Source organism: Oncorhynchus clarkii, chromosome 4, assembly GCF_045791955.1.
Source record: "Oncorhynchus clarkii lewisi isolate Uvic-CL-2024 chromosome 4, UVic_Ocla_1.0, whole genome shotgun sequence".
Taxonomy (NCBI): domain Eukaryota; kingdom Metazoa; phylum Chordata; class Actinopteri; order Salmoniformes; family Salmonidae; genus Oncorhynchus; species Oncorhynchus clarkii.
In genome coordinates, this window is record NC_092150.1 from 74,673,413 (window position 1) to 74,685,645 (window position 12,233).

General features: G+C 39.9%; 1 protein-coding gene across 1 annotated transcript; it reads right to left on the reverse strand.

Annotated features, from left to right (window-relative positions):
- Positions 1-582: 582 nt before the first annotated feature.
- Positions 583-11,600, reverse strand: LOC139407273 (nuclear receptor subfamily 2, group E, member 1). The gene is made up of 9 exons (XM_071150907.1): positions 11,455-11,600; positions 8,598-8,743; positions 6,542-6,629; positions 6,039-6,274; positions 5,494-5,640; positions 5,166-5,262; positions 4,843-4,992; positions 4,324-4,432; positions 583-1,172 (listed from the first exon to the last, which is right to left on the reverse strand). Exons 1-9 carry the CDS (start codon positions 11,510-11,512, stop codon positions 1,010-1,012), a joined length of 1,194 nt encoding a protein of 397 aa, XP_071007008.1. The 5' UTR covers positions 11,513-11,600; the 3' UTR covers positions 583-1,009.
- Between the last annotated feature and the right edge of the window lie 633 nt (positions 11,601-12,233).

Below are 12,233 nucleotides of genomic sequence, written 5' to 3' on the forward strand. Positions count from 1 at the left end.
AAAGGGTGGCTACTTTGAAGAATCTCAAATATAAAATATATTTTGATTTTAACACTTTTTTGGTTACTACATGATTCCATAGGTGTTATTCCATAGTTTTGATGTCTTCACTATTATTCTACAATGTAGAAACTAGTAAAAAATAAAGAAAAAACCTTGAATGAGTAAGTGTGTCCAAACTTTTGACTGGTACTGTATATAGTTTTCCCCTATCAGGGAGGATTAAATGCATAGAAATATAATTAATAGAACAGACTAATCATATACTTGAATGGGGACTCCCGTTCTATTAATTATATTTCTATACATTTAATCCTATCCGATAGGCGAAATCCAGATAGATTTTTTTTTTTTTATGAAAATGGGCCCTGATGGTCTCTTTCCTCTCAATCCTCTGAGTGTATGGGATCATCACACAAGCTTGTAGAGAACAGTCGGTGTTGTCCCATCTTGAGGAGGTGGTGCCTCCTCTTCGGCAGTTGTGACGCTCCACGGCCTTTGGTTTCAGCACTGGGTCAAGTGCAACCCATATCACATTTGACCGTGGCTCGAGTTGCGAGTAATCTTTTTTGGTTTCTTCCATTCACTCAGATTGAACGATGCAATAAAAGATTGAAAGGGCATTTGTTGTGAAGCTCATTGGTCTTAGAGACACTCAAAAACATCTCCACATTTTTATAGGTTCATCAATTATGGACAGCTCATTCCACTGTTAAAGTCTTTACAATTAAAGATTATCCTTATTTTGTAAAAAACAGAGATTGCAGTATTTTGTGAAATTGTAACCTACTTAAATTGTCTAGGCAATTCTATTAGGGAAATTACATCCTCAAAACTTAAGCCTAACCCAAAGATGATTGTTCTACTTGGTAAAATCAAGCTTTTTTTACTGTCTTCAATATGCATGTAATTTACAAATTACTCCGTTCTTAAAGTTCAACTTGCCATGCGCCCATTAGAACATTTGTGTCTGAGCATTTGCAGACACTCAAAAGCAGGGGAAATAAACTCATATATCGCTTGATTTGTACATATCAGACAGGAGCCTTGTGATGGGCACATTCCCGATGGTCTTCTTGAAAAATACTTCCTCTATGGTGGACGGGCTGACTGACCGCAGAGCTGGTAGAAGCAGAAGCAGCTTCCCAAAGCGGCAGGGCTGAGTTGGATATCTGCAATAACAATAACAAGAAAGATGCAATTATTTCCTTGTCTTTAAATTTCATTTGTGACTGTTTTCTAATTGCACAGTGACTCCCTGAACATTTTTGCTTGTATGTAACTGTTTATATGAATTGACCAAGTACCCAGCAAACGGAACATCTTAAGGACATTAGGCAACGTTCCCATTAGGTCCCTTTTAGGGTTTCGGCAAGATGTTTTCGCACTGACGTTCTTTGAACATTATAGGAACATCAAAACATTACGTTAACCTCGGGACCATAAGATGACGTTCAGTACAGGTCCTGGTTTGGTCGCGCTATAAAGTTATAATGAAGTATTTTGATGACCAGGAAGCGTTAGAAATAGGTTCCTATTTGGTTTTGACAGAACATCATCCTCTGGACATTCAATAACTACAAGGGAATGTTTCAGACAGGTCCTGGATTATTACAGACAAAACGTTACAATAAGGTCGCAGCATGATCGTTAAGGTACATTACAAAAAGGTCCCCAGGTTGCTGCAATGGGACATTATATCCAGGACATTCAGTAAACTCAAGGGGACATCCAGTACAGATCCTGGTCTGCTACCAACAGAAGGTTACAATAAATGATTTTAATGATCATTAGAGAACGTCCCCGTTTGGCTCTGACAGGAGGTCCTCATGACATTCAATGACCACACAGGGATGTTTCATACAGGTGTTAGTTTGCTTAGGCAAGACATTGTGTCATGGTCCCCAATAAGGGTCTTTCTAGTTCCTACCCTGTTAGTTGTGGGGATTGAGATGTAATCAAGTATGTTTTTAGGATGCTCTCATAGAGCTGGGCGATATGGACAAAAAGTTATATCACAATTACTTTCCATTAGTGCCAGATTTCTAGACTAAATGTTATTCAACTGAGATTGTATGATTCAAGAAATAAGTTAGCTAGTTCATCTAACATTTCCAAAGAATGCCACCTGTCAAATTGGGATTCAGAATGATCCAATTTCTTTAGGGCTCTATAGTGATTAACATATTTTTTGTTCGTATTGACCTAGGCTAGCCTATATGCTACAAAATGAACCACCTGAGGAAGTGGGAACTGAAATCACATTAACTAGCTAACTCTAAATATTATATTTTTGCTCAACAGATATCTCTTTTAGCCTAAGCTATAGGCCTATGCTACACTACCTGAGGAAGTGGGAACTCAAAACATATTAGCTAGATTGCTAACTGTAAATGTGATTTTGATGCAAGTTAGCGTTGATTGTTGATGAATCTATCAGTAAATGTAATGTCCTACAAAACGTTCCATCTATAGGCCTAGGCTACTTGATGTGTTCATTGTGAATGGGGGCGCCAGACGCTCCGCGGGTGCATCATCCCTAAACATTATTAGCCTACATACTCAGTTGTAAAGTGGTGCCATTTGCTCAAGATTGAGAGTTGATCAAATAAATATTATACTGACACAAAGCTGAATTTATGCCTTCTGGGAATGTTACACATTTCAAACGTTATGAGCGGAGTTGGAAAGATAGATGTCAGAAGAATTGCAGTGCAAATGTTATTTTCATTTGTCTGTCTGTATATTTCAAGACCTGACATATGACGGTGCAATGAGATACCCGATGGGTTGGACAATACTCTTCTCATCAAGTATCTTTTAAAAAGTAAATCAATCCTTCGTTGTTCAGGTAATGGAAAGTTCAAATGCTTTAATATCTAAAGATTTTAAGAGCATGGCGATGGAGAGAAACAAAATAATGCAGTTTGAGGCCATGTGGCAGAAAGTGATAAGGGCATGGATATAGGGGTGGGGCTAGTGGGTCTGGGCAGGTGTGATGTAGTGATGCTTGTCACAATTAGCACTGAGCGATTAGTGTTTTTGAGGTCGGTTCGGGTTTAAAAAAGTAACGATTCTGGTTTCGATCATTTTTTACAACATTAAATGCACTATGCATTATGTGGGTTGAATGCTGTATCAACACAGAATAAAACAATGAATAAAAGTCCCATGATGGTAGTGACTGTCCATTACTGCTTATCATCAGTTATTCACATTACTTTACTCAAATAAAATATTTAAGTTGTTGTGTATATTACATTTGTTATATTTGATGACTTTATTCTTTCAAATCAAATCAAATCAAAATCAATTCAAAGATTTGATTTGATTTGATTTATTCTTTCAATCCAACTCATTTCGTCTCTATAGAGCTACTGTCTATGCTGTCACTATTTTAGTAGTTCTTCGAATTAAATAAAGCATACTTTTATGACTACTGAATACCAACTATCAATCACTTAGATCATGTATTTTCAGGTGGAGATAACTAGTAAAGAAACTATGTATCCCTTCTTACGCACATTCTGTGTCTTACTTGTAGCAGGCGTAAAAGAAACACATAAGGGACAAGTTAAACCGCTCAATGGATTATGGTCATTGTAGTTAATTATAACGTTTTCTGTGCTAAACTATGTAGAGCATTGGCGTGTTGGAAACTACGACTCCCTACTACATCGCATAGTTCGGGGATTTGATCTGATTTATCTCCTGAGAAACTGTAGAGCAATGTGCGCATTGAGCTCACAGAAATGGACGAAATGGTATTCAAATAATTGATCCGATGTCTGTCAATTAGTTGTTTAAAAAACAAAAAATAACTTGCATTTAACAAAAAATGACTGACATTGGGGCGGTAGGTAGCCTAGTGATTAGAGCGTTTGACTAGGAACCCGAAAGGTTGCAAGTTCGAATCCCTGAGCTGACAAGGTAAAAATCTGTCGTTCTGCCACTGAATAAGGAAGTTCCTTGGCCGTCATCGAAAATAAGAATGTATTCTTAACTGACTTGCCTACTTAAAAAAAGAAACATTTTGGTTAATGCACCTCTCTTAATGCACTAGACAAAACCTCCACAGGACCATGGCATTAGGCGACCATTTCGTAACGTTCTGGGGATGTTCTAACAAATATTTTTTGTTTGCAGGGTAGCCTATCTTGCTGTGCATAATAGCCTACTGTACAGAAATATGCCCATATTGGCTGGCCACTTGTGTGCCAAGTATTTTGGTATAGTGAACAAATAGCTTAAATAAACAAGTGTCTGCATATCTGTTAAGAAATAAATAATTTATAAACTGTTAGTTTTTATCAAATGTCTCACCTGGTGTGTATGTAACTGTTTAGGGTGAGCTGTGCCTCATCCTGTAGTGCAGCGATGGCACTGGCGTTGCGAAAACTCCTCAACTCTGACCCGCCATGCGTTGGCACAGCTTGAAGGGAAAAGGCACAGACAATATGGTTACTGACTGCCATTATATTCACATGTACCTGACAAATGCATGGTCAAAGTACTTCAGACATCTGCATTGAAATGTTTCAAAAAAACGTATCTATTTTGTTTTTGCCATTAACATCCTTGGCTATTATTATTATTTCTTCTAAACTATTGGTGACCTTGCAGGGACAATTCCATTTCAATTCAGAAAGTAAATAAAATTACAATTCCACATTTTTCTTATTAAAAAGCATGGAATATAGTTGGAATTGGGAATTGGAATTTAAATTAATTGCTGAATTGACTGCAATTCAAATTAAATGAACCCCAACGCTGCCTTCTTGTGATTTTAGTGAGGATAATTTATTTTAATATAATTTTTTATGACGGCCCTCTTCAACTCACCAGCTTTGAACGTGACGATGCACTTCAAACAGGCGAACTCGGTTGCGTCCAGACGCAGCTGTCTGAAGCGAGTAACGACCTCCTGCAGGGCTTGTATTTCTGAGATTATGTTATTCAACCGCTGAGACTCTGTGTTGTCTGTGTTCATACCTTTAAATAAATGGAATAGAGAATCTTTCACTATTTTCGCTTTCCTTCCAACGCCACATTTAAATCCCATGGAATCGAAACAAAAATAATCTAAACGTAACATGATAGTAAGTAGCCTAAATGTAATCGGTTAAGTAGAGTTAACCTGTTGATTGGTCATATAGGTTACATACCGGAAACAGCGAGCAGGGTGTTGGAGTCCACCGGAATGGCCCACTGCGCTATGCCCAGAACAAACAGTTCCCTCCAGGCGTCCTCCAACAGGATCAACTGTAAAACAGATTACAAACCTCAGTCAGCGCCGCACAATGAGCATGCCTAATATACTTCCAAGAAAATATTGATAGAGAATTAAGGTTTGAACACATTAGTTATATTATTTGATTACTGTACTTAGGCCTATGCAATTGCAACTTTTATTTTTGGAAAGGGATAGCCTAATAATGTAACTTATTGGCTAATATCTATCCTATAATATCCATACTGAATATAGTGGCTTACCTGGTCAGGTAAGGGGAGCGTGGAGAAGGCGGGAACGCTCTTGGCCCACTTGATGCTCATGAAGAGCAGGCGCGCAGCTGACTCACACACAGACTCCGTAGCGACCTCGTAGAGGTACATGGGCGTGCCGCTGACCTCGTGAGGGTACTGCAATGCAAGAGGTCAAAATAAACAAATAGGGCCTCGGGGTGCCATTTGAATAAAATAATGTGCTATAGGACTAATAAATAGCGTGATCAAATACATCGGTGCCACATTTGTGACTAATATGTGTGTATCTCATAAAACAAAGCACCAACACTAGATTAAACTGTGGGTCTAATTATAAGCTCATGTTGCCTGCGTTGGATGGAGGTGAAAATATGAATTACATATTGTGTGACTCGAAGCTGCTGAATCGGGACCGGAATGTCAACTTCTAAACCTCTTAAAAGTTGAGAAAGAAGCACGTTGTGTTTTTCCAAAGTGCTTGTTTGTACTCATTGACTCATTGGGCACATAGCGCAGCTCCGTGAGTGAAGGGTGAGCCGAGGACAGGGGCTTACCTTCGGGGTGGGCTGGGCCAGTCCAACGATGGCCTGCCTCTCCGGCGTGCTGGCTACGGTGCTCATTTCCAAGTTATGTGGCTCCAATTGCGTGACCGTAGTGAAAAACGGCGGCCCCGGTAGGCTCGAGCCCGGGAAGTGGGTCGATGAACCGTTCACCTCTTTGTGCCCCCGGAAATATAGGGCGACCTGCTTGCGTATGGTGGAAGTCCTGGGACCCCTCTCGTGCTGAACGGCTGTCAAATTGGAGAGCAGGGACAATACTCTTTAGTAAACTAGACCTACTCGTCTGTGAATGCCTTATTTATCAAAGTTCTTATTTTATTCAAAGCTCGGTGAGGTAAAAGGCTTTGCCTCTTATGAGAATGTTATGAATACGTCCTCTGTTTACCCCGCTCTCAGCTGATTACGTTAAATACACTTTTCCATCCGATTTGATCGCCTCAAACCGAAATGTCACTGCCGGCGTGTAGCCAAAATAATAATTAAATTAAGCCTATTACCGTCTTTATTCATGTTCACGTCAAGACACTTTTTCAAACGGCACGCTCGGCATTGGTTTCTGTGCGTTTTGTCCACGGGGCATCCTCCCTATAATGGAAACGAGAGAGTGAGAGAGAATGTGAGAGAGAGAGAGAGAGAGAGAGAGAGAGAGAGAGAGAGAGAAAGAGAGCGAGAGAGAGGTTAAATGTAATTGCTCTGGGCCTCGTTTCCCTGTTGGGATGTAAATTAACCATTACGATGATCGTAGCCTACCAGTTGTATCGTTGTTTACGAGGCAACTTTTCAAGCAAGTAGAGAGAACTTTCGCTAATTGCGTCGTTCAACCATGTGTCGAAACTGATAGGATATAAAGAAAAGCAACGCTGCTCTCGGATCAGCCTTCTCTACTCAAATCTTACTTAAACATTAGAATTATTCCACAATACCGACGACGGATCGGCTCCTAGACTAGAAAAATATTACCATCTATGTCTGCAAATATTGAAGCGGCTTATTATGCTTACCCAATAATAATGCATCTTGTCACACATCATGAAACAAAAATTACAGACAGTAGCCTAGTCGCAAAAAAAAGTATGATTTAAATGTTATTTAAATATATAGGCCCATGTTGCCTATTTATCTTTTAATGCCGTGATCTCTGATTTAATTTGAAGCATCGTTTTATCTTTCACTTGTTTGTAAAAATTGAAAGTACTTTGGCAACTTTGTATTTATAGTCAACTTTGTTCTGAATTTATCGGTGGTCACAGTCAGACAGACTTGATTCTATGTTTAGCGGAGATCCTCTGTAGATAAAGTGATGCGGAAGGGCAAAAAACATCCAGTGCTGCTCTATGAGTGGTCTGGATCACTCGTAGATTTGGGAATGTTTTTAAGAGCAACGTTACTAACGAAGACTCTGGAAAACAGATCGGCTGTTGAAGATACATAGTGAGATTTTTTTTAAACTTTATTTAACTAGGCAAGTCAGTTAAGAACAAATTTCTATTTGTAATAGTGGGCCTCGGAACAGTGGGTTAACTGCCTTGTTCAGGGGCAGAACTACAGATGTTTACCTTGTCAGGTCGGGGATTCGACCTTGCAACTTTACGGTTTCGAGTCCAGCGCTTTAACAACTAGGATACCTGCCCCCCCAACGATGTTCTTAACACTATGAAGGCTCTGGCACAGTGAGTGAATGACACGCCGTGTTTGGGGGAGAAGCGAATGGCTGTTAAAGGCCCAGTGTAGTCAAAAACGTGATTTCATGCGTTGTATATATATTTCCACGGCATGCGGATGGATAATACTGTGAAATTGTGAAAACTATGATAATGCCCTTTTACTATAAGAGCTTGAAAATCGTATTGTTTTTGTGGGATGGAGTTTTGGCCTGCCTGGTGATATCACCAGCCAGTAAATTAGTTAATGGAGTAAGAGAGTTCCAAATGGCTAGTTTCCCCTCCCCACTCAGACCACTCCCAGACAGTCCTAGCAAATTTTTGCTTGATGATTTGCTATTTCCTCACAAGCTGTTTTTGTTTCGCAGTAAGGTACTTAATTGTTACCCAGAAATTATTTGATTTTGAGATAAAAACGGCTGCATTGGACCTTTAAACAGTTATTTTCCTGGGACGCCATTCTACAGGTGAAGGATGTGTTATTATCACAGCTATTGACTCGATCCCCCGCGGCTCAGCAGCAGTCTCATCTCCGAGGATAAGTAGGGCTATTCCGCCCACTGTTGGCTAAATCCTCGGGTTAGTGTCATTACATTAGATTGGATTACACCTGATACATTAAAGCAGGACTGTGTTTAGCGCCAGTCAATGGCCTTGGGTGGCGATGCAATTAGGCCATGTCGTGCCCTGGGTGGCTGGCCGCTCACAGAGGCAGGTCTTAGGAGAGATTTAACCCTGGAGACTCAAGACTGGCCGATAAAGACGCAGCATGACCGTGCGTAAAATGCCTAATGTGTGCGTCATGTTTGGATACATTTAGGATAAAGTCCCCACCTGCACTTGAAATAGGTTTAACATTAAATTGGAAAAACACTGTAGTTAGGCCTATTACCTGAGAACCTGATTTACAGACGTATGTCCTGTTTCTGCGGATGCTCCTCTTGAAGAAGCCAGAGCAGCCGTCACACGCGTACACGCCATAGTGTTTCCCAGAGCTCCGGTCCCCACACACTTTACACGGGATATCCAAGATACGACCTGGAAAGAATAAATACAAATTAATGGATTTATATTTGTTTATTTTGAAAGCTAATGCACGTTGTTCCTTAAGATCAAGATTCAGAAAGGTGTTTTGCACTTGGAAAGAGCACCCATCTGAATAAATTCTGCATCCAAACTCATGCCCTGTACCCCTCCTCCTCCTCACCCCTCCCTCCCTTTTAACGAAGGAGGACAAAACAAAACACACAGTAACGTGACAACAGACAGTGTACAGTGTCTTCATATACCGCCCCGCCATGGGAATGCACCCGAAAGTTTCTTGTGAGTTCGGTTGTGGGAAGCGTCATATCTGAGGTCTCTAAAGACAATTCCAGGGGGCATACAATGGAGACATTAGGGAAAGTGTTAACTTAATGATTTTCCCCATTGAACCTCGTCTGACTGCCCCGATCTCTACAAGCTGCCAACTCCCCCTCATAATGGGACTCGACAGCTGCTTTATCCCGCAGGTCTGTAGGCCTGCGGATTAGGGAGTGACACGGCACAGAGAATAATGCGCACCAACTCGTTTCACCAACTCAAATGAAGTGTATGTAAATCGACCCCGGAGTAAATGAAAAAACGTGATTTCTGTAAAGATTTTTTATTCAAATCTATTTAAAAGAAGTATATTTGTATGTATATGAGGGAGACTTTTTTATATAGGGAATAGAAGGCTATGTAATTACACTGACGTTTTGCCACCTGCTCATTGATTCACCATGCAGTGACCCGTCAAAAAGGGTAGCATGGGAATTCGGATACGACCCCATAACGACAGAGCATCAAAAACAATCGACTTCGGTGAGGAGTTGGGACTTCAGCACACCAATTATGCAAAGAGTACCAAAGAAGTCGTTGGCAATTACATTTCTATATCACGTGGTTTTATAAAGGATTGAAAATCCAGGATGCATTTCAAAGATTTTGAGAAAATATTTGGTGCCATGGCCAGGCTTACAACAAAAACGAATAAATTGGCCTAAGTTAATCAAAACTATTCGTTTAAAATAAATAACTGTATAAACCGTCGAAACGATCAATAAACGTTGTGCGATAGCCTAACTGCGCCTCTGAAAAGTTCATATGCCAAGAAGTAGGCGTGTAGGCATCACACAAGGAATTAATCCAGTATCGCAATGTCCTCGTTAGACAATTATAATTACGGACTAATAACGGGCACATTTCCCATAAAGCTGGTGGAGGAAAATTTTATGAAATAAAAATGACGTTTGATTTTGGTGTGTGGGGGAACACGTCAGTAACTTCTCTCAATAGGGGTTCCAGTCGTCGCCATTGTGTGCCTTAATTGCTTAAAGATATATGGCATATTCCATTACCGTAATTACCATCAACCCCAAAACCTGCTGAAAGAAGTTAGACTGAGTTTTACTAACTGAGAGAAATGGTTTTGTGACCACCCACAATGTGTGCAATGAACTTGGAGGAAAGAATGCAATATTAGGCTACAACAATTGTGAATTATTCTAATTTAAAAGCTGTATGAATGTGAATACTTGTAGATTGCTTTCTGAGATTTGCCAAGGCCTATGAGACTAGGCCAAAATAGCAACCAACAAGGCATTGGTGAAACAAATAATAACCTATATGCATTATAGGCATATTTCGTTTGGACGTAATGCAGTTTAACAACACTTAACACAATAACAAACCAAAAATACATGCATTAAGCTACAGTATATAGAATATAGGCTAATTGTTGTTGCCTCATTATTCCAGTTATTTGCACACACATGTAAACATTCCTTATAATTTCCCGAAATCCAGAACTTTAATGTTTTCTTTAATTTATGATGTACAAAGTCCCATAAAGTCCTGCAAATTTTTCAACCATAGAACATAATTAATTTTAACAAAATGCAAGGGCAATTATTTGTGTATGCCATTTAAAAATCAGTATGGTAAAAAATATTTGTCATGTCAAACAAACACACACACACACACACACACACACACACACACACACACACACACACACACACACACACACACACACACACACACACACACACATATTGGCAAATAGACATAATCAACACAATTGTTTATCAAGAAATGAGCATTTGGGCTATCATGCCAATAATAGCCCATTGGCCCGTTGGCCTACCTCCATATAGTTGATGTCTCTTTCACGTACATTCTTTTCATCGTTTTGATAGTTTGGGTGTTTCGCAAAAAATTTCAGGAACATTTAGTCCTACATGTTTTACCTTTACTAATCTTTTTAGAAATAAACATCGCAAAACAAGCAGAAATATGCCGTGTTGTTTTTATGAGAGAATAATGCCGTACTTATCAACAACAAATAACTGGAATTAAACTGGAAACGAAGAAGCATAGGCCTACAGCGCTCAATTTAGTTTGATTAATGGATAGGCTAGGCCCTGTACCATTCCTATGAAATACATTGTAACATTAAAATAACTTTTTTTTAAGTAGGCCTAAGAACATGCACAATTATTGTACAAAACCGACGTCATAGTTTAAGTTGGAAAATGGGTTACCATTTGCGGTACGCAACTCCAAGGTAAACGCAAATTGTCGATGACTTCATTTCGCAATGTTTCAACGCCTTTCACATAATATCCTATTACTTTTCGATTCATACATGTTTGCATTATAACAATGATAAATACCTTACTAACCAATTATAGTTTAAGAAGAAATATAAACTTTAGTATGCTTACTTGATTTAACATTCAGAATATCCAAACACCCACTTGTTGAACCGGCGGGTTTGCTCATCGTGGACACTGTCGTTTATTTTCTATTTTCAGAATCAAAATCCTCTGTCTGTGCAAAAGCATCAGCTGAACGATATCAAAACATTAAATCTACAGTTTTCTCTGAAACCAATAGATTTATGTAAAGTCCTGACTCCTGAGTCGGCCAACTGTATATTTTCCAAGGATTATAAAATTCCAGCTATCAAGATGGATTTTGGAGTATCTGCAAGTATTGGACGTTGAGTTTCACAAAGTCCTGGCTGTGTGGACAGCAGCGCGACAGCCGGATAGAGAGCCGTCTACACCATGCGAGAGGCAACGACTCCTCGGGTGCGCAACAAGACGCACAAAGTTGGGTAGAAAACTGCCGTAGCGGCGCACCAAAACAGACGGACTGTCTACTAAGCGAGTCCAGAAGCCACGGAACACAAATAGTCTAAACCAACAAAAAACAATGCTCTTCTTAACTGATAAACAACGACTGGTAAAATAATGCTTGTTCAAACCCGAAGCAGAGGTGACTTTCTGCTGTGAGTCGTTAGATGAAAGCTTAGTAATATTTATGAGAAGTGTCAGAGAAGGCGGAGGGTGGAGAACTCCACTTCCTTCACCCACTTAGCTTGTCCCTGCTTTCTACTCCCAACTCTTGTGTGCCAGGATGACGTCACCCGACTCAGGCGGCTCGCTCTGAGGCAAGTGAAGTAAGAGTTCCGAAGGCTCGCGCAGAGGTTGTAACTGGG

Bases quoted from the DNA above. Each gene is read 5' to 3' on its own strand.
- LOC139407273 (XM_071150907.1), bottom strand. From the start codon at position 11,512: ATGAGCAAACCCGCCGGTTCAACAAGTGGGTGTTTGGATATTCTGAAT. The intron at 6,275-6,541 runs GTAATAGGCTTA...CCAATTTGACAG, and splicing joins CGTGAACATGAATAAAGACG to CCGTTCAGCACGAGAGGGGT. The intron at 5,263-5,493 runs GTAAGCCACTAT...TCTGTTTTACAG, and splicing joins CGCTCCCCTTACCTGACCAG to TTGATCCTGTTGGAGGACGC.